Below are 23,370 nucleotides of genomic sequence, written 5' to 3' on the forward strand. Positions count from 1 at the left end.
CAAAGTAATTTTTGAGGGTATGTCTTCATGAGTACTCCACTTGTAAATTCAGTTGTAATCGCAATGGGCGAGCTAGCCAAAATCCTCCCATTTCAGAACGCCTCCTTCCTCATGGCAATTACAAACTAAAGGTAACATGAATGATAATATTACACAATAGCCCTCCAAAAAGTTACAATGTGCCCACTACAAGAAACTATACTTACATACAAAGAATTCAAACAATGCCTACCCAAGTTTTTTATTTTTTTCAAAAATTATTTTATTAAAACAGAAAATAGCATTGAACTGTAGAAAGAATATCAAAAACAGAATATACGACAGAAAGTGACATTAGAGAGTAAACAGAATATTGATAGCAGAATACGTAACAAAATATTAAAACTGCATAATAATATAACAGAAAATAACATTAGAGAATAGACATATATCAAAATATTAAAACTACATAATATTTCTCCTCTCCAACTCCCCACTTATTTATGTTAATAAAATAATGTCATGTCAATCTAGGAATTGCCAGAAACTCACTGGATTTATGATATGTTCTATGAAAAACTCTATAGCTGAATACCAGTTTGTCTGTTGGTTTGTTTCATCAATAAGCCCAATTTTAAACTGGGCTAGGGCTTAGTCTCTAGTTCATTTTAAAGATTTTTATAAAATGCTAAAAACGCATCTCAGATGATATCCTTCTAAATAAAACAATCAAATAGACTTAAAAGCAGGGAACATCAAATTTACTTGACGGCCTTCTGGAAAAGGCGTGCTTTCGGATGATACCAGAAGGCCTGAGATTAGGATTGTAACTCCTGGAGAACTGAGTTCCACAGTTTAGTAGCAGCTGTTGAGAAGCCCTTACATTGGTTCTTGCTAAACATAACTCTGACATTGTGAGTGCCCACAATGTACACCCCTTCCCAAGATGAGATAGCATAACAATAGTCTGAGTGCCTTGGAGCATGTTTATAGTGCGTTTTTCTCACAACTAACCATTTAGTATTGATGTGCAACCTCTACTCTGGACAAGAGGCTACTGTTAGGACAGAATATGGGGAAACAGAATGGTTGGTCACATAATGAGAAGAAAAGACTCACTGGAAAAGACAATGATGCTAGGAAAGGTAGAAGGCAGTAGGAAAAGAGGAAGACCCAAAATGAGATGGCTTGACTCAGTCAAAGAAGCCACAGCCTCCAGGTTACAAGATATGAAAAAGACGTTTTGGAGGTAATTCTTCACCATAAGTCGGAAGCAACTTGCTGGCACATACCACATAGACAACTAATCATGCATCTGGAATTATGATGCAGGAGTTTTTAATCAGAGAACCTGACTTCTTGGTGTTTGCAAACTTGATTGGTCCATCTGACAACGATAGACCTTTTTGTTAATTTTCATTGCAGATCCATACCAAATTAACATGGAGTGATAATTTCAGTGACAGGTTTTCTGAGATGTTTATAGTTGGTTCATATAACATCTTATTCAGCTACCCTCTTTGAATGTAGAATTGTAAGGGTCTCTCTTCTAGGGCTGTCTTTCTTTCTCTACTTGTTCAAGTCATTTTAACCCTCCTTTTTCCCATGACAAAACTCTAGATGGTTAATTAACTTAATATCAAGCACTGCATTAACTCTGAACTTGTACCAAATCTTTTCTTTTAGGGTTCCCAACTCTGCCTTAGGAAATTCCTGGAGATTTTGGGAAAGCAGAGTTTGGGAAGGGGAGAAAACTCAGCAGAGATGTATGTGATGCTATGGAGTTAGCCCTACATAGTTGCCATTTCTTCCCGGGAAACTGATCTCTGTACTCTGGAGATCAGTTGTAATTCTGGGAAAATTCCAGGCACCACCCAGGGCCGTATTATTCATAAGACTGACTAGGCTTCAGCCTAGGGGCCCTGTAGGGACTAGAGGCCCGTCATTTTTTTTTTGCTGAGGCACCCCCCACATAAATTACAATTAATTGATTCTCTTATATAATCTCTATTAATAAGATAAATAACTGCTTCCTTATTGAAGTGAAACAAATTGTCTCTTATATTAAAACAATTATCCATAAATGATACATATTTTTAATAAATAATAACTTTTATTCACTTCAAAATATTACAGTATTGAACAATTATAGCCCCAAAATGTGTTTTCCTGAAGAGTTCTACTTGTGCAATAAAAATATTTTTTTAAAATTGTGAATAGCATATCTCAGGAGACCCTCAAAATGGATATAGTGCTATCTTGCCATGAAAACCCCACCGGGGGTTGCCGTAACTCAGCTATGACTTGAGGGCCTTCTCCACCACCACACTGTGGTCTAGTATCTACTGAACCAGGGCCAGGCTGTAGTTGAAGTGCTGGAGGGGCCCTGAAATATCTGAAAGCCTAGAGGCCCGGCTATGGATTAATACAGCGCTGGCTCCACCTGGATGCTGGCAACCCTATCTGTTTTTAAAAGTATAGTAGCTTACAAAATGCTCTCTTTTTGTTCAAAGTGCTTTTTCTGAATTTTCATTACTGAAATCTTCCCTTGTGAGTCCCAGAGAGATATAACCCTGATCTGTGTACCAAGAGATAGTGGTCCTGTTTGTTTATGTGGTACTTAGGAAAGCTGAGACTGGCTTTCCTAAGGCTTAGTCGGTATCCCAAGCCGTGTTGTGGCTTGGGGGTGTGGCAGGAGGATGTGAAGAGTGGCATTTTCTCCTCTCTCTCTGATTTCTGTGGACATCTTCCATTTATGCCATGGTTGTGGCTGGCATAATGTTACACTAGCACTAGGAGTGACATAGGATACCACCAACTAATCTTAGCTGCTCCCCCGACAAATCCCCTGATGCCTCCTGTTTCTAGAATGGTATAGGGATTGCAAAGCTTATATCTCACTCTCTCTGGTGTGTCTTGGAGATAAGATGGCATCAGGATTAGTTGCCATCTCAAGTTTTTCAGAGACAGGATTTAGGATTGTGTTACAAAATGCTTAATTTGTGTCCTTAGAAGAGCAAGATTTTGGATCCAGAGGCACTAGATTTCCAGGGTATGAGCTTTTGAGAGTCAGAGCTCCCTTGAATTAGTTAAGTAGGGCACAGAACTATAATCATAGGACTCTTACTTGATGCTGTTAAATGGAAGACAAGACAGCCAAGTTCTGTATATTTCCATTCTTTACATGTGGATTTCTTCAGGTAACTTTATCTGAATCTTTTCCGGAGCGCTCTTGTTATGGAGCTTGTTGCAACATTCCTTTAATATATTTTATCCTGTGCTGCCTATGAAGGCTCAGCTTTATTTGCATAATTTTATCTGGGGGCATTCTACACGTGGAAGATACATTTGACGGCACATGGCTATCCGAATGCAATTACCAGCATTGGTGTGCAGGTGGGTTGTTTTGTTTTTATGCAGTTCTGAGAGAGAAAATCTAAGTGGTAACCACACAAATATGAGTCTTGGAAGTGACAACAGGAAATACCAAAAATAAGAACATTGCCGCTGCATCCTATTTGGAGAAGCAGTTGGTTTGTTGTTACCCTTTAAGGTGCAGATTACTTATTTCATTGTGGCAAAACTGGTGGCAGTGAGATTTGCATTTTCCCTTTTATTTGTCAATGCTAATGGGACTCATGCAAGTGCATCAAGACAAGACCCATAGCTTTGATCTTGGCTTAAATTTTCCTAGCTCCTGAAATCTCTCAGAAGGGCTATTTATTACAGAGCAGAGTGAGTAACTCATACTGAATTACCACTATTCATATGCCAGCAAATATGTCAAGAGAACATTTACATGATTCAGTTCTTGCAGCTCTTGAAAAGCAGTAACAATGCAATCGTTGGCAGCTGTGGCCCCCTCAAGATTTGGGGTGTGAAGGAGGCATGTAGTGTGGTGAACTTTGTGATGGGAATGCCAACAAGATCAAAACTTTTTTGAAAACTGGATGCTGCGGACTTCTAGCATCTCTCCTTGATGTCTGAAATCAAGAAGTTTCAGCAAGGAATATAGATTATGTTTTATGTAATTCTGAGGTGCTTCTTTAAAAAATGGAATCTGACATTGCTGGCGGTATCTAAACATTGCTGGATGCTAAATAATAAAATACGGCATTCCTGTCTCTATTTATTTGTTTATATATCTGTAGTCCACCTTTCTTGCTTAGACTCAAAGCAAATTACAAAATAAAACTGGAATACAGTTTAAAAAACAATGCAGCAAGAACAAGATAATACACGTAATAAAGAGTGCCATAAACTATAACTCTATCCTTCATAAAAATATTCTAAATAATTCTGATATTCACATTCTGCAGAATAATAGAAGTGTGGGAGTCTTCCCAACTTCCTCAGGCAGACCATTCTACAAAGTGGGCTGCCCCCATCCCATGTTCTCCTGCCCCCTGGTTTCCTGCTGTTTTCCAGAAATGGCCTGGCAACCCTGTCTGGCTAGCTCAGGATTTTGTAGCCTCCTTGGCTACTGTGGGTCTCACACAATTTGTGCCCAACCCACGGAAGAGGGACATGGTGGTAGAAAGTGCTGTCAAGTCATAGACTTATGGCAACCCCTCCTGGGGTTTTCAAGGCAAGAGAGACTAACAAAGGTGATTTGCCATTGCCTGTCTATGCAACCCTGGTCTTTGTTGGAGGTCTCCCATCCAATTACTAACTGAGGCCCACCTTGCTTAGCTTCCAAGATCTGACAAGATCAGGTTTGCCTGAGCTATCCAGGTCAGAGCAAAAAGGGACATACCTTGGAGTTAATTTTTTGTGTTGAGCTTTTGGAGGAAGTAGGGCTGCCATTCCCCTGCCCAGGGTGGGGGATCCCCTGTTCCCACCTCCTCCCCCCAACCCCTCTTATCTGGCCAGCGGGGGGGGGTGCCCCCCAGTGGCGCAGCGCACCCCTGTGCCCCGCAACGGACCTGTTTCGGGCCAAATCAGGCCCAGAAGTGATGTCGTCACACATGCCAGGAGCGCACACACGCATAGGGACACCGAAGAGCACAGAGGGGGAATGCCAGTTTCCCTGTACTCTGCCGGGGGACTCAAAGGACTTGGCAACCCTAGGAGGAAGGTCTAATTCAGAATTTGGAGGATCTATCTGTGCTGTGATCCCACCACCACTTCCTCAAAACACAACCTATTTTCTCCACCATGTGCATAATTTTACAAATCTGCCTCATGTTCTCTTTTAGTTCTTCTAAGCCTCCAACTATTTAACCTTTCTGCCAAATCCTTGATCATTTGGATTGCCTGTTTCTTCGCCTTTTCTCCAGTTACAATATCCTTTTTGAGATTTTCTAAAGACAGAACTTTAATGTAGCCATGCCATAGAACTATTACATGGGCAATGTAATACAGGTTGTTTTGTGTTCCTCTCTTTCCCTAATAATCTCTAGCAGTGAATGTACTTTTCTCCTCACTACTACAACACTTCCATTGTGCTGTCCATTGCAGTCCCAAAATTTCTTTCCTGATCAGTCAATGCTATGTGAAATTAAAGGGGTTTTGTCCCAGTGTGCATCACTTCAATTTAGTTAGATTGAGCCTTATTTGCAAGCTGTTGCTTACTTATCTAGGACAGATGTTAAAAGATTACTAGATTTATCATGGCCTAAGTTTCCATGGGCCAGAGCTGATTCCATCACATACATCAAGTATTATCCTCAATTCTTCCTCTCTCCCCCCCCCATACCTCTCCTTCCAGGCCATGGAGAATGTTGTTACTGCTACTTATGATTATGAGACAGTTATTTAGTACCTAGTTTTTCCTAAAAGTAATAACACCTTTTTAAAGAAGACAGGAAATGGCGGTGGGGTGTGTGTGTGCTATCCACTTTTTTGTTGTCTGTCATAGAAGACAATAAGGTCTGTGGTATCTTAAAGTCTAAAACATGGTCTACCCAAAATTACCCACTTTAAAGTCCTATTAAAAATTTTATGGGATGGAATTAAGCATGTGTTTAACTTTTCCTTTGACACTAATGAGATTTGTGCTTAATTTTTAGTTGAGTGCACCCTAATTAATTTTTTGTTGCATGAAATCAAACATTTCATTTGAAACCTACTTAATCAAAGATAATCTGATATTTACTAGTATGTCTCAGCCATAAATTCCAGTTTTGTGTCTTCTGTGAATGACCAAGTTTCATCTTCATTTCAGTCAATGACCAATATAGGTAAATGATGACTTATACCAGAGCCTTATTGCAAACATCCAAAATTAGTTCCATAACTCAACCATATATGACACTGGCTAATCTCAAGGCCAACCAAATGCCCTTCGGTGGTGATGGAAAGTGCCATTAAGTCATAGCTGACTTATGGTGATCCCTGCTGGGGTTTTCAAGGCAAGAGACAAACAGAGGTGATTTGCCATTGCCTGCCTCTGCATAACAACCCTGATCTTCCTTGGAGGTATCTATCCAATTACTAACTAAGGCTGGCCCTTCTTAGCTTCTGAGATCTGGTGAGATTGGGCTTGCCTGGGCTATCCAGGTAAGTGCCTTTTAATTAATAACAAAATTTCATCCTCATTTTTCAGCCATCATTGTTTTCTACTGATGTAATATCATTTTTCTTCATTATATCCACACTCATATCATGCCTAATACGTTATGCTCATTCAGATTTGTGTAATCCTAGTGTGAGTACATTGCTCATTAGATGTTACCTCATATCGATTGTATCAACGTACATTGTGCTTATTAGATATCTCTTTGTATGGAGTGTTACTGACTTACACTATGTAATCCGCTTTGAGTCTCAGTAAGAAAGGTAGACCATAAATTTACTATGGCATGTGTGTAAATGCTGAAAACAAGCCTTATGATGAAGTATTATTTGACATCTACCCTACCCCTTGAGAAAAACATGAAATGCCTTCAAGAATTTTAGATTTTAGTCTCATTTTCCAAATGAATACTAATATCACCAGAATGATCTGAGAGATACCTGGATTTAGAAAGAAATTAGTTTTTGAGAAACTTCCTTGCACATATTTTGATTTATTTAACAGTACAGCAAGAATTCTCAGTTGTTTTGAAGAATATCGCATTGAAAATAGGAAATAATTTAGTGAAAGGTCTCCTTTGCTTTTGGCTTCTTCTTATTTTCTACCCCATTGTTGACCCTAGACATTCTACCTCACTCCACATTATATAGCTCCAGGCTTTTATTTTCCTTCTTATAAATTGAAATATAAGGTGTATTAGGGAAGCGCATGAAAAAGAAATGGAGATTGCACACAATTAAGAAAGATAATGCAATTATGAAAGAAATTGTTGGGATGGTTTGGGGAGATGCCTTGTGCTAGAACAATGGAGGCTGATGAGCAAAAGTAATATTGACCAAGATGAGTCCTGAAAGTAGGGATTAGAGATGGGCACGAACTGGGAAAATGGAGGTTCGTTGCAGTTTGTGGTTCATCACGTTTCACAAACCACAAACTGGCATGAAATTGCCTGGTTCACGAACCAGTTCGTTTGGTTCGTGAATGCGTCACTTCCCGGTAGGGCTGCAGAAGGTCTGCAGAATACCCATTCACACCCCCATTGCCTAGGAAACTAATTGATCGGCTTAAGGCTGTCTACAGTGACGAACCAAAAAATGAACCAAACTAACTGGCCTAAAAATCATAGTAGTTTGTCGCGGTTCATCAGAAATGCTCTCCAACAAACCGCTGGTTCGTAATTCGTGAACCAAAAAATGGCCCTTTTCGTGATGAACTTTGGTTCGTATTTCAGTTCGTGCCCATCTCTAGTTGGGATTCTAGTCAAAGCCAATCCTGTTCAACATAAATTACTCACGTTGATATGAACATGCCATGGCATTGTGAGATGCAAATAGCAAAGGTTTTCTACTTTGTGGTTGGATTCATTGCTGGGTGGTATAAGGACTGCAGATCTTTTCCATGTTCTCCTCCCCATGCTGCAGTCCTTTCAGACTTCAGGGAATGTTAATACCTGGGGTCATGGGACCTGCTTGGATTAATAGCCACACAGCTTGAAGTCAACTTGCATGTTCCAGTTGGCACACAATGGTTATTGTTGGGAGCTAGAAGAAGGAGTATGCATACTGCACCCATGCTGTGGTCACTTAACTGGGTGCCTATCAGTCACCAGGTTCAGTTCAAGGTACTGGTTATCACATAACCTTCATGTCCTTGGACCCTCATAATGGCAGAACTGCCTCCTGCTGTGCTCTTTTGTGAAAGCATTGCTCATTGGAGAACAGCCTTCTGAAGTTGTCACTCTGTGAATAGGGAAGAGCAATAGCTGCCCATATAGGTGCATTCTCTGGTGCAGTCCTCACCTTGTGGAATGGCCTGCCTGAGGAGGTCAGGAAGGCTATCGCAGAGAACTAGCCAGGAAAGCATTTTTCTAAAGGGATAATAGAATGATTCAGGAAACTGTTTTTTATAAAGGAACCAGGACTATAGTCACTATGCCACTATTTGTTGTATGTATTATCTGTTTATTGTATATATGATACTGTTCTTACTACCATTTATTATTTATTTATTATTTCATATTTATATCCTGCCCTCCCCGCAAGCAGGCTCAGGGCGGCTAACAACATTTTAAAACAATTTTAAAACAGTACATCTATATAGTCATTATTATACAGTCATTATACAGTCATTACTATATAGTCATTATAGTTATTACTATATTGATGTCTAGTTGTATAATTCCATTTTCTGCATTGTTTAACATATCATGTATGATAATCTTTGCGCTGTTCCTAATTTATAATTGCTTATTACATGTCTCATACCATTGGATTGCATTGTTTTAAACTTTCCAGAAGTAACCAGGGCTTGTACAGGATTTTTTGGCATCCTAGGTGAACTATGACTTTGGTGACCCCCATCCTTCAATACAGAGAAAAATGAGAAGTCCAGAATGAACTTTCATTTATAACACATAATACACACATATATTTAAAAGAGAGAAAATAAACGTCTGTTTAAGCCTAGTGTCCTAGGCAACCATCTCATTTGCCCATATGATTGGGCTGACCCTGGTAATACCACTAAGTAGAGTGTAGCAGTTTAGTAGTTTAATGAACAGAGCAAACTGACTTTAAGTTAATTCTTAATTTCTAGAGCTGTGCCAAAGATATGGTACTCCTATTTGCCTGTGATTGCTTTTGGTGTGTTTGTAATAAAGATAGATGTGGCACTCAATTTTGTTGAAAACTAATTGTAATCTTGGCAGAATCTCCGTTTTGGCCATCCCTCAATGTCACTATGCTAAAGAGACTGCCAGCAGTTAAGTATTGGATACTGATGGAATGGAGGGGGGGTGGCTTAAAGAAACGCTCCTGACTCAAATTTACTCTAAAGAAGTTTACATTTATCCTACTATATAAAAGGTTAAGTGTGTTGTGGACAATTCACTTCCTACCCTGGTGCGCCTCCAGAGGGCGCTACTGTGGAGGGAAGCTCAGAAGAGGTAGCCCCTCCCTCCGAGAGCGCACCCTGGCAGGAAGCCCAGGCCAAGATCAGGTGTGGGGCAGGTGGCAGTGCCCACCCCCCCACCAGAGAAAATTTCTGAACCTAGGAATCCATAAGCTGGGCCACGGCAAACAAGTTCACTTGCTTCGTATTTGTTCTTTGTTTTTTTCCTGTAGGTATTATTACATCGCTTTCAAGGCACATGAAACTCCTGTTGCCAACAAAGAGAGCTGCATTGCTATTCTGCAAAAAGTCAAGTTAGATAAGTGGGTACTTGGAAAAACAAAGGTAAGATAAGTTTTCTCTTGCTTCTGTTACTGCAGGAGGTGCCGCCAGCATGGTAGTTTTGTACTATCTTGCTATAAAATGGGAAGAAGCAGCCATGCAACCTTTCTGTGTTTGGAAGTTATCAGTACTCCTTGCAGGGAACTCTCATCGCTTGTGCAGCTTTATTTTCTAACCAACCAAAAGCACTGGCTTTGAGGATACATGGATGTAGAGCCTTACACACAAATGGCATGGTCTACGGCAGACCTTTAGAGCTGTTGGCAAGATTCCAGCATTGAGGAATGCTACCTCCTGCTCCTTTTACTAAAGAATGTTGGGGGAATATGGGACTTTCTACTAAGGAAATGTGGAATACGGTCCAACGATTCAAAGAAGGGCCATTTCGTAGTCCTGTTATATCCACAGTGTCACAATTAAGAGCGGATTCAATTATTAAGCACAGATTGCAGCACAGTCTTCATGGGATTGCAGGGGAAGAGCTGTAACTCTTTTAGCATTAAAAGGTCCAAGTTTGTGATCACAGTGTTTTGGTAATGCCCCATTCGAAACCTGAACGAAGCTGAAACAAACAGCATTTATTTAAAGGCAGGGAAACCAAGGGGTATAGAAGGATATACAATATATTGAGCTTGAGCAGTCTCGAAGTTAGGGTTGAAGGAGAAGTCAGCCTGCTTAGTCACCAGGCTATAACTCAGGAACTCCAGCGAGTTCTGAATGCTGGGTGAGATCTCGTTTCTTAATGAACTCTTGAGAAACAGCTTTTCCTCACAGCAGCAGCAACAGAAGTCTTGGTGCTTTTATATTTAAAAAGCCAGTAGTTGTGAAGTTATGCTGACTTGACTTCTACTACTTCCTCTCTCCCTCTGAGAGAGCCCTGAAAAAGGAAGCCAGTACTCAGTACCAGTAAGGTGTTTGGGGGGTTATTTGTGCTGTCAAGTCACAGCCACAGCTTTTCAAGGCAAGAGACATTCCGAGGTAGATAGCCGTTGCCTGCCTCTGTGCAGTGACTCTGGGCTTCCTTGGTGTTCTCCCATCCCAATACTGACCCCGGCCAACTCTGCTTGGCTTCTGAGATTTGATGAGATTGAGCTACTTGGCCCATCCAGGTACCAGTGAGTACAGTCACAGGAAAACCTTGAGAAGTTCCATAAACACCATGGAACAAAGGTCCATGGCTGAAGTTGGCTGCTCTTCTGCCAGCTGCCCTTCTCTACAGGCTTTTCTTCTCTGGAATTCCATGTAATTTTTCCTCTCCTTCAGGAGAAAGCCCCTCAGCTCCTTCTTTTCTCCCTTAGAGTTCATCTTTCTCCCCTTTTGCCTGGCAACCATTCCCCACCCTGTGTAGAAATCTCCTCCTTCTAGTGGCCAATGTTTCCAGACCAAGACCAAATATGAAGGGGGACAACAGGTTGCAAACATTCTGAGAATATATACACTATTTTTTAAAGTCTTACAGAGCCACAACATTTAAGAACTGCCTATTCATACAGTGTGAGCATATTGGGAATAAAAATTCTAGCAGGTTTTCATGTGCGGTGAGTTGTTGAAAAGGAAAAAAGGATTTTTTTAAAAAAAATGGGATTCATCCTGTCTTCTGTATAGGTATTTAAGGCAATACAGCATGTACCATATGCTCAGCTTAGCATTTGCATTGTTTCTAAGAGCTCGTCTAAACGGTCAGAAAATTCAAGTGGCACATCCCTCCTTGAGAGTACAGAAATGAAGACTGTAAAACGGTGTTTGAGTGCACTCCTATTTATTTTATTATTTTTTTAAATTTTACATTATTTATAGTCCACTTTCTCACTGATACTCAGTTCAATACGATCAACTGCTGGGACATTCAATAAACAATGCAGTAGGGTGTAGATTGCAGAATTTTGAAAACAGGCAGAAATCTGATACCTTGTGTGCCCACACACACCCTAGCATATCAGGGAGAAGGCAGAGCTGAAGTCTTCAGGCTGATGTGGCAGCCTTCTTTGAGCCAGGCTACCACATTATTTTGATTTGCAATTCTCCCACCGGAGTCTATACCAACCGAGTGTTTGCATGTACAGTGTCTTAAGTTCCAGCTTGTGGTCTGTATCCCCTGAATATGTTCAGTGGCTTTTTTTGTAGACTTCAGTGGCAGCTAGTGTCCATTCATTTAAACAATGATGTGCAAATTTATTTTGGCCAGCGCATCAGTGGACAAGTTTGCTGCTGCTTTCCAAAAGAGACCCTTTTGTTATTTACTTTAGTTTGCCATTTCATAGATTCATAGGATTGGAAGGGACTTCCAGAGTCACCTAGTCCAACTCCCTAATGCCAGTAGTAATAAGGATGTGCTGATGCCATATAAGAGGTTTTCATATGTCACAATTATATGGACTGGGATTCTGCCAGCCACATGTAGTGGGCATGCGTACTACCTACGATGCTCCCTGTATGTGCGATCACCATGTTCTGTGAATAGGGGCAACATCTGCATTTACCATGCTTTGGTACATGCAAACTGGCCACTGGATTTTTCAGGATTTGTGTTCACATGTACCAAGGCTGTACACATGGTAAATGCACACATTGCCCCATTCACAAAACATAAAGAAAGTAGACAATGGGCAGCCCCAGAACCAAACTGAGAAACCAACAAACCGGGGGTACACAAATCTAGAAATTGATTATATATATTTCCAAAGTGCAAGGTGCAAAAGTGCTATAGTAAATTTAACATGCATCATAAATACAATTACAAAATGCAAAGTCCATCCGTTTAGAACATCAAATCATCAATCACAAAACATGGCAACCATGTGTATCAGGAAGATCGTGGGTAGCAGTGCTTCCATTATCTGCAGTAGGTGGTTCATGTTACGGTAAATCTGAAAAGGCCTGTTATGTTCTCCTATTTCAGGTTTTCTTGAAGTATTATCACGTCGAACAACTGAACTTGGTCCTGCATGAAGTCATAGGCAGGGTAGTGGTCATGCAGGCTTACACCAAAGGATGGCTTGGAGCGAGGAGGTACAAGAAACTGAAAGAGAGAAGAGCCAATAGTGCCATTGCTATTCAGTCAGGTAAATGTTCTGAGTTTCCTGATATCATAGATGATCCCACAGCTTCAAGCCATTTAATTGCATACAAATTGCCTATCCATTTTCTTAACTGTTCAGTGTGAAATCAAAATAACATGTGTTGGGTTCTTTCCTTCCAGTTAACTGATGCGGACATTACAGAGATTCATTACTAACTTACCAACTTAGTAATCGTTAATGTCTTTGCTTAAAACATTTTTATAGGCTTTGCCTGTAAACAAAGGCAGCGTGTTCTTGTTAAATGTCTTTCCAAGGCCGTGAAGGAAGAAAAAAGATTGCAAAAACTGCCTATAAACAAACAAAAAAGCATTTGCATTAATTTCTAGTGAGCTTTTTTCTAGAGCTTCAAATTACTACAATTCTGAGTGCAGCATAATCATTGTTTGGCCTTAGAATGGTTAGTTTCAGCATGGAGGGTGGAGGGAGTAAAGGCCCTGGAAACCAGCATTGCAGAACACTTTGATGTCGCTTTCTGTTTCATACCCAGAAGCGACATCACAGAAGTGACAACTATACTCTAGGAATTTCTCAAATCTCTGTGATTTTTACCAGAGAGATTGGGGAAATTCCTAGTGTTGCACAACTTCACTTTTTCCCTCCATTTTTGCTCCTACTGTTCCTCCAAATTCCTACATGTGTTTTAGCATGGAAAATTTTGGCTGCAGTTTGGGCATGGTAAAGCAGGCCTGTCATGTATTGCCCTGGCATATATTGAGATTGCTACATACTCTGCCACATGCCATGTCCTAAAATATGATAGATAAAATCATTCTAACCATGAGCAAAAATTCGTAAAAGAGACCTATGGCTTCTTTTCATATCATGTTGAGAGAGGCGCTCTTGAAGAATTGTATGGTAAATTTGCCTAAGGTGTAATGAAAACATTACACAGGGGATTGGATGCAGTGATCCATGGCTGCAAGGACTGCAGATCTTAACCGCATTCATCCCTCCCCTCAGTAGTCTTTTCCAACCTCAAGAGATTTTATTTCAGGGATCACAGGACCCACATGGACTAATAGCTCTGTGGGTCATAAAGTTGCAATGGGGAAGGGGGCAGAATCATACCTCTTTGTCTCTTCTATCAGAAGAACTGTGCTAATGGAGGAGGCAGAAATAGTCATTTTGCCACCTCTCAACCTGCATGGCTGTGAATCCATAAGGTAAGGTAAAGGTAGTCCCCTGTGCAAGCACCAAGTCATTACTGATCCATGGGGGGACGTTGCATCACAACATTTTCTTGGCAGACTTCTGTTATGGAGTGGTTTGCCATTGCCTTCCCCAGTCATCTACATGTTACCTCCAGGAAACTGGGTACTCATTTTACCGACCTCAGAAGGATGGAAGGCTGAGTCAACCTTGAGTCAGCTACTTGAACCCAGCTCCCTCCAGGATCGAACTTAGGTCGTGAGCAGAGCTTGGGCTGCAGTACTGTAGCTTACCACTCTGTGCCACGGGGCTCCTTTGTGAATCCATAGGGTCCTACAATCTCAGGAATAAACTTTTCTGGAGTCATAAAAGACTGCTGGGCAAAGGGGAATGCAGGATAGATCTGTGGCCTCCAGTGCCTTACACTGATGGATCTCTGGATTCAGTCCAGGGAGCTGCTTTTGATCTGGAAGCTACCCTTTCTTTTGCAAAAGGAGATGGTTCTATACAGGTTTTTCTGCTTCCAAGGTGGACTGTTCTTTGGTATGGGGAGGGGTGAATGTTGAAATGGTGCGTGGCTGTGGATCACAGGTAGAGCATCTGTATTGCTTGTAGATGGTCTCAGGATCAAACACTGGCATCTCCAGTGAAAATGATCAGGCAATGGTGGTAAAGACCTCTGCTTGAGACCCCGGAGAGCTACCAACAACCAGAGTAGATAATACTGACGCTGATGGACTAGAGCTCTGACTCACTATGAAGCAGCTTCATATATTGGGTTCAGAGTACTGTGCACCACTTTCAGCCTCTGCAGGGGGTGGTGGCAGCAAGGGCCTGATGAGCCTTGTGGGCTTCTGGTTGGCCATTTGACCATAGCCTGTCCCTGCGCAACCCATTTGTCACATTTCTTTTTGGGATGAGATAGGAGGAATGGCTTCAGAACCAAAGCATTGTGGTTAAAACAGGAATGTAGTGGCATTCCTCCTGAATGCTCTGTTGGGTGGCAACACTACGTCAGAACCTTTGCACCGGCAAAGTGATCTTGAGTTCATGGCACAGTGCAGATCCCACAGGCTGGATGAGTTTTAAAGAGCACCTGAAAATGGCACACACACGAGAGATGACCTTATTCTCACCATTTCATAGAATGGCCCTGGCTGGCACTTCAGAACACCCGTAGTTGCCGTCTGTATGGCATTAAAACTGCCTGTGTGTAAAGGAAGGTGGAGCTAGAGGGTTGCCAGTGTTCTTTTAAAAAACACTTCTGCTTTAGTGCTGAAAAACTCAATAGGGCTGTTTTGAATTTGCATAGATTCAAACAGCAGATGCAAAGCAAAAGCCAGTCTTGTTTCTCCCCCCCCTCCCCCTTTTCCCCTCTGAGAGAGGTGGCAAGCCTAATCAAAGAGCATATGCCGTGACAGAAGAGTGAATAAACTTTTTGAAGCTGCCCTGCTTCGACAGACTTGAGAGTCACAAACAGGCATTCAACAGGCAGCTGAATTGAGATAGCGCTTGGGTGGGATGAGGAAGAGGGGTGCGGCAAAGGGATCAAAAAAACATGGCACATCTCTGACTCCGTAGCCCTTCTTTCAAGTAAGCGTAATTCACAACACATGGTTTTATATTTTTAGCCTGGAGAGGATATGATGCACGCAGGAAGTTCAAGGATATAAAGAACAGAAGAGTGGATGCTGCTATTCATATTCAAGCAGGTAATTAGAACAATATTTTCACAGCTGACACCTATTTAACTGTGGGTTACTCCCCATGTCCGTGTTTGTGTCTGACAGAGTAACGCACAGTCAAAACAAAAAAGGCTCTTCAATATTCTGCTTCCGATCCTCGGTTTCTGCGCCGTATGTCAGGATGCGCTCAGGCATCTGGTGAAAGAGTTCTTTCTGACTAGGGTCCAGCTGACCCAACATGCCAGTATACTTATGACCTCGATAGGAGCTAAAACGCTCCTTGTTGTTAAGTATTTGGAAATCACCATACAATGCTGATGGCTTCTGAGCAGGAGAGTGTGTACTATGTAAACGTGGCTCTCCCAAGCACATCGCCACAACCTCATTCAAGGTCTGGATATTCTGGAATCTCTGAACAAGAAATTCAAAATAATATTCGCATGGGGATTTTATTTATCAAAGCAACATCATCTTTCCATTGCAATCTTGTTCTACATTCCCTGATCAATAGTAACCCTCGAATGCTTCACCATGTGCCAATTCACTGGGAGAATAATAGTGTAACCCTAAGCCTCCTTACAGTAAATCCTGTGGAGTTCAATGGGTATATATCTCAAGGAATACATAGACCTGAAAATCTGCCTTCTCCTTTTGAATGTCTGTGGAAATGGAAGTAAGTAGATCCTACCAGCTTCCTCTTCAGCTAACAGGGGATGGAAAGGATCACAGGGACTTCCCTTTTTCCATGCTAAAGGCAGAGCTGCTGTCAAAGGTAAGGGACAAAGTGTTTTCAAAAACAAAGATGTGGTTTGATGGTTGCACGTATGGGCAGTGGATGCTCCTCCTCTTCCTAGCACAAGCCCAGGCCAGCGATAACTAAAGGAAGCCTCTCCAGCCCCTCTATTGTGCTGGACACTGGAGGGGAGGAGTCTGCTCCCATTGACAGAATCTCAAACAAGCAGAGAGGGACTCCTGTCAGTAGGCAGTGAAGACAGCACCATGCTCTCCTTCTCAGCTCCCCACAGGGTCAGACCCGGCAGCCACCAGGCCCAGTGGGGTGAATGATGCACCTTATAAGGTGGGGTGAATGATGCACCTTATTATTATTATTATTATTAATAATAATAATAATAATAATAATAATAATAATAATAATAATAATAAAATTTATAGTCCGCCCTCCCCACAAACGGGCTCAGGGCGGATTACAAGTAGTTTTGTCTGTCTGTCTGTCTGTAGCCTGCCCTCCCCGCAAGGAGGCTCAGGACAGGTTACAACAATATCAAATATACATAAATACAATAAAATCTTATTATAAAACCAGACTATAAATCTAAAACCCAATTTAAGGGATACAAAACAATTGACAGTGTTCAACAGGCACACCTAAAATGTTGCTATACCCAGCAGTACAGTAGATGGACTAAAATCTAGTAGAAGAGTAGGCTGAGAAGAACAGGTAGGGGGGCCAAGGGAAAGGTGCCGCCATTGCCTCAACCATAAGGCTAGTGGAACATCTCCATTTTACAGGCCCTGTGGAACTGCAAAAAGTGCCCAGATTTCAACTGGAATAGTGTTCCACCAGGTAGGTGCCAGGGCAGAAAATGCCCTGGCTCTGGTTGAGACGAGGCAGACATCCTTTGGGCCGGGGCTGACCAGCAAATGTTGGTCTGTGGAGCGCAAGGTCCTCCAAGGGCCATACTGGGAGAGACAATCCCATAGATAAGTTGCTCCCAGTCCACTTAGGTCTTTAAATGTCAAAACCATTACCTTTAATTTGATCTGGAATTCAACCAGATTAGCACACCACCCAGCTAATCAATGGTAACTTGCCCTTTGCCAGCCAGCTGCTTAACAATCTACTGATCGGAAGCTCAACCCTGGGGGTAGGGAAAGGGAGTAAAGAGGCAGAAATAGCTCAGGGGACAGTACTGGTCCCTCCCAGGCGGGTCTACACCTCCACAAAACTTCTAGGTAAAGGGGGGGCCACTGAGCACATGCCACGTCTAGGGTTCCTAAGTCCCTACATCCTCCTCCTAGGAGGGTGGGCTTGGAGTCATCTTCTCTCTCGCATCGGAAGTGCTTGCATGCTCCCAGTGAGGCACAATGATGTCACTTCCTGGAAGTGACATCATGCTGGCCGCAGGCAAGCTCCCATACTTTACGTGGAGCCAATTCAGCCTATTTGGGGCCAAAATTGGCCCCAGCAAAGCTTGAGAGCATGCCCGCACCAGAGCGATGACGTCACTTTGGGAAGTGATGACATGGGGTCCTACTAGGACCATGCGGGATGCGTGCTTTCCCACTGATAGTGGGTGATCACCTTTACCACCTCTTACTTATCGCTAGTAATGGGGCAAAACCCCGGGCGATTGCTTGCCACTGGTGGACAACTGAGAAGCCTACCCAGGCCTGGATAGGGCCTTCAAAGGGCTTGAGGGAAGAGGGCAAGGAGGACAGACCAGTTCCGACTCCCAGCTCAGAAAGGAGCTAGATGAGACAAGGCGGATTAGGCTGGTACCCAATATCAGCACCTCTCTGTCTGAGGCCAAGGGAAGGCACATCACCCAAATTAGTTGGTTGAGGCTAAGATTCCTGTAGCTCAGATAAACGCATTCCCTGTCATGAAAATTATATAGAGCTGATAGGATGTAACGCAAATGTCATTTCCTAGTAGCGGGGTTCATTAATACAAATGGTGTTGCGTTATATACTGTTACATGTGCCCCACAAAGGGCTACCTGGTCCCCCAGTGGGGTGGGGAATCCCACTCTCCCAGCATCTGCCCCCACTGCCACTTACCTGGCTGGTGGGGGGGGGGAAGCCCCAGGGGATGGGCTTGGGATGCAAGAAACCTCTTGGGCTGTGCACAGTGGGTGCGCTCCCCACAGGCACGATGACATCCCTTCTGGAAGTGATGCAAGTGATGTCATCACACCTGCCAGAGGCATGTGTGCACTTCGTGCACGAAAGAGAAAATTGCCAAGGTAAAGTGCCAGGCCCCCTTCCCACCAGGAGGTTAAGGGGACCTGGCAACCCTAGCCCCACATCTGTAAGTGATAAGAGATTACGGGGGCTAATGCTTATCTGGGTTGGTTTGTCTTTGGAGGAGAGAGCACCGGAGGATTATGGTATCACTGTAGTATGTGCTTTCTCTCCAAATATACTGGTAGAACACAGGTGGACAACAGATCTACTACCGGGGGCAGACTGGTTATTATAGCCACTGGAGAATTTCTCTGTGGGCTCATGGCTCCCCCCCCAACCCTGCGCTGGTCCAGCCCAGGATGGAAGGGCAATATATGTGGTCTTCAAGGCACACTACCCTTCCTTTTGTCATGAAGGATAGACTTCCTCAGTATTCAGAAGTTAAGCCGACAATCTAAATTTCAATCCAATCCAAATTTTCCAGTCACAGAATGGCCTCTCTCCTCACATTGCAGCCCATTAATCTCCAGGGGATGCTGCTCTTAGGGGGGGTGGGAATGACATAGGGGGACCTAGAGCAGAAAGAGGGTATCTGTGGCAATTGTCAATTTAGTCTGGATCCAGCCAGACTATTAGTGGATATTTCTTATCTTGGACCAACAGATTGGATAGATGATCTTTTACTTTTTATCTTGCCTTTCTTCCAAGCAGTGCAGAGTGTATGTAGGGTTCTCTTTCCTTCATTTTATTACAGTTTCCCTAGAAAGTGAGCTGAGAAATAGTAATTGGTCCAGGGTCTCCCAGTCAGCTTCATGGCTGAGTAGGGATTTGAATCTGGGTCTCTCCCTTCAAAGTCCAGCACTCTCGCTGTTACACCACACTAGCTGTCCAGGTAAGATTTACCTGTCACTAATGGACATCTTTCCACAGCAAAACTCAGCATCCTGTTCCAAATGTTTGTTTGTTCATTTGTTTATTTATAGTCTGCCTTTCTCACTGAGACCCAAACCAGGTTCTACAGAGTATGGTATCTTCCATGGAATAAAATGTCATGGGCGGTGTGTTGTCTCGTAGTAGTATAAAATGACGGGACTACTGATCAATGAAAACCGAAATTTGAAAAGCTGTTCAGCATCCCTTATGAAAATGTCTTTGAGCATCAATTTACTTATATGAGAAATTCATTTGCAGACACTTTTGTTTTGATGTGTGCCATGATATTTTGCATTACATTTTAAACAGGTTTAATGCTATTGTCATCGTGATACAGCGGAACCAAAAGCCCAGCTTTTGCTCTAATATTTAACAAGACTCTGGAGAGGTAGCATATAAATTCCTTAAATAATATAGGAAAGGAGTAAATCCCACCCCTCACTGTAGCCTCCTTATATACATAATGGCATAGTCCAGCCACAGCTAAACATTTTAAACAAATCATTTATTTCAGTGACAGAGTTAAGTATGTACTGAAGTCTTTCCATTTGCGATTGGATAGTATTAAAAGGACAAGTGGCTGAATTACGTACACGTTTAACTCTGTTTCTGAGTTCAAAGTATAACTAGCAATTGCAATGCGTGGCCATTTCCCCAGGTCTCATGAGGACATCTCACCATGTTACTCTTATATTAACATGATTTGGTGGCATAGAAACCCAATGTGCCAGTGCTTACAGTAGATCTACTATTAGGGGCTCTGTGCCATTCATACAAAATGTGATCACCATGACATTCAGAGTCTGAGGAATTTGGGTTCTCTAAGGTACAATGGTTACACTTGTTCCCCTTGCATTCAAAAGAACCATCTAATTAAAATATATATATATATATATATATCTTTTTTTTCAAAAGCGGGTCAGGGGGGCGGTAGACAAAGATGGTCTTGAAATTTAGGTAGCACTTGGCTTACATGTCTCTACAGCACAGCCCAATATTGAAATTTTGTTGGCCTTTCATCTTCTTCCCAGTCAAGGCAGCAGGGCGGCTTATCCCTTTAGCTTCCTCAGAACTTCCTTTCAGAATTCCCGATCTATTACAGCACATTCACATACCAGAAACAAGATGCCTTTTCATGCTGTCAACCTTTTTCATCTGAAATGTAAATTAATTCTTGCCTCGACAGAGATCAAAGTAGGGGTATTAACCTTATTGGACCCTTCCCTCGTCAGAATCTGTTCCAAAGACTATGAGATTGGTGTTGTTGGGGAGGAAAGGCAGGCTGGGGGGGGGCAGTCTTCAGTTTTATCTGTGGCCCTCCTCCAGGCAGGCCCTCCTGTCCGCAAGTCAACATTTCAAAGGCAATGGTTCTTTTGTAAATGACCTTATCATTACTTTATACTGTGAAAGGGGGAAATGATTTGCCTGAATAATTCTTCCAGGATTAGCCTGCACATTTTAATTGTTGGGTGGAGGAAACTTCATTCAGATTTCAGAATATTGTTTGAGTATTTTTGACAGCAAGGGATCACAGCCTCAATAGAAAGGAGATACATGGCTCCTGATTGGTATACGATGTGGGGGAACCCCTCTGGATTTGTTCAGGTTGTTCATTTCCTAGCAAGGAAATCTTTTGAGGGTAGGCTTCATTTGCACATGGAAAATAAACAGATGCTTTTTCAAGTACATGAGCAGCTGGGTGTTCTCTATGGGACCAAGCAGCACGGTAGCCATTGATGAAATCTGGGAAGAAAAAGTAAATTTAAAACCAAAAAGTTCCCTGGTCCTCAAAAGCACACAAGAATCACTTTCTCAAGGGAATAGAACTGTAGTAAATTACACATTGTAAATGTAAAGATGGGAGACTGGAACTAGAATCTGGAAAACTGTAGGATCTATACAAACTGTAACTTGAAAGACATTTATGTTTGGGACCATCAGGCAAGGGGGTCAAGATTATCAGTTCTCTCTATGAGATGTTCCAGAACTCAGTAGCAGAACACATGTTTTCCATGTATAAGCTGCTAGCTGAATTCCCAACAACATTCACTAACAAACTCAGGGAACAAGACAGAGAAGGATAAAGGACCTCATTTCTGGCCTTGGAATGCTGTGTCTAATTCAACATAAGGCAGCTTTTTAGATCCTTACCGATTATATTTAGGAGTCTACAACTTTGGCTTGTGGATTTGATTCAGTCTTTTAAGCACAGGAATGGAGTTGATTTGTATTTTCATTTTGTATATGGTGTTGAAAAAAACAGATAAGCTGAAACCTAGTGTTCTTTTTAAAGTGGTGATGGCTCTGAAAGTGTACATGCAAACTCATGAAACTACCCTAAACTGAATGCTGAACTAAATGTATGTTTTATACGAGTTCCGTATACAAGTTCCCACTGGGAACTGACAGCCATATTGGGAAGTGTTGGGGGAAGGGTTGCCTTCTCTATCAAAAAGGGCACAGAATAGAGTTAAGTGAGAATTAAACTCTCGACAGAAACGATATAGGTGGAAATATTGAGCCCGAAGTGTTTCTTAAAAGTGGGGGTGTACTATTGTCCACCTGGTCAAACCCTTGAGGCTGATCTTGAGGGGGAAAAGGAAATAAGGGAAGTAACTAAAGCAAACAATATTGTGATAATGGGTGACTTTAGCTGCTCTCACACTGACTGGATAAACATAGGCTTGAGTCATACTGTAAAAATGAGATTTTTAGACACCATACATTACTGTGCACTAAAACAGTTGTTCACAGAGCCAACCAAAGGGGCAATGATTTTGGACTTGGTTCTGAGTGGGGCTCAAGACCTTGGCCGAATCCACACTTCCCTACCTTCCGGTTTTCCTGCACATTTATTGCACTAGATTCTATCCTGCAATGTCCCAGGTCAATGAAAAAGATTGCAGACATTGATGGGACACAGGTGTTTGCATGGCCAATTACCACAGACTACCGCTTACTTCGGTGACGTCATCATGCAGGGTGGAACGGCAGAGGCAGCGTGCAGGGCTGGGAAGCCGCCCGCACCATTCGCCTCCCCGGAGGCAAATGGCACGGGCAGCCTCGCAGCCCCCCGCGCTGCTTTTGTCTTCCCCACAGGACAGGGGACGGCTGGCTTGCTGCACACCCCCTGCCCTGCAGGGCAGGCAAAGGGCAGTGCGGCCGTCCATGCCATTCGCCTGCCCCGCAGGAGAGGGGGCAGCCAGCCGCCCCCTGTCCTGCGGGGTAGGCAAATGGCGCGGGCAGCCTCGCAGCCCCTCGCGCTGCTTTCGCCTGCCCCGCAGGACAGGGGGTGCGCGGCAAGCCGGCCGCCCCCTGTCCTGCGGGGCAGGTGAAAGGCAGCGCAGGGGGCTGCGAGGCTGCCCGCGCTGCTGCCTGTGCCCTCTGGCAGCTGGCAGCTGCTCCCAGCGCCCCCTCCCTGGTGGCGCCGGGGGCAGACTACCCCCCCTCCCCTCCTTGATCTGGCCCTGCTGAGGTGCAGTGCAACAGATGGAAAAGAATGGCGGGATTGAGGAGAGAGTATGTGAACAGCCCTCTGAGAAGCGCATAATGGCGGGAAAATAGCGGCAAACTTGAGATGTGTGGATTTGGCCCTTGTCAGAGATATAGATATTTTTGTGCCAGTTGGGAATAGTGACTACAATGCTAATAAGTTCAGCATTCTTGCCAATGGAAAGTTACCCCTAAACTCCAAAACAGCAACATTTAATTTCAAAAGAGGAAACTTTACAAAAATGAGGAACATAGTTAAAAGAAAGCTGAAAGGGAAACATAAAGAAAGTCAAAACCTTAGAGGATGCTTAGAAGCTATTTAAAAACCATGCTAGCTGAAACCCTGGTAGAATGCATTCCCCAGGTTAGGAAAGGT

The 23,370-nt window shown here is 42.8% G+C and overlaps 1 protein-coding gene across 1 annotated transcript in view; it reads left to right on the forward strand.

The window, feature by feature from the left end:
• Nucleotides 1–23,370, forward strand: part of MYO3B (myosin IIIB) — a 307,149-nt gene that overhangs the window by 182,441 nt on the left and 101,338 nt on the right. The window contains 3 exon segments of the mRNA XM_054972682.1: nt 9,619–9,730; nt 12,627–12,789; nt 15,588–15,668. Of these exon segments, the coding sequence (XP_054828657.1) occupies nt 9,619–9,730; nt 12,627–12,789; nt 15,588–15,668 (356 nt within the window).

The sequence above is a fragment of the Eublepharis macularius genome, chromosome 2, assembly GCF_028583425.1.
Source record: "Eublepharis macularius isolate TG4126 chromosome 2, MPM_Emac_v1.0, whole genome shotgun sequence".
NCBI classification, from domain to species: domain Eukaryota; kingdom Metazoa; phylum Chordata; class Lepidosauria; order Squamata; family Eublepharidae; genus Eublepharis; species Eublepharis macularius.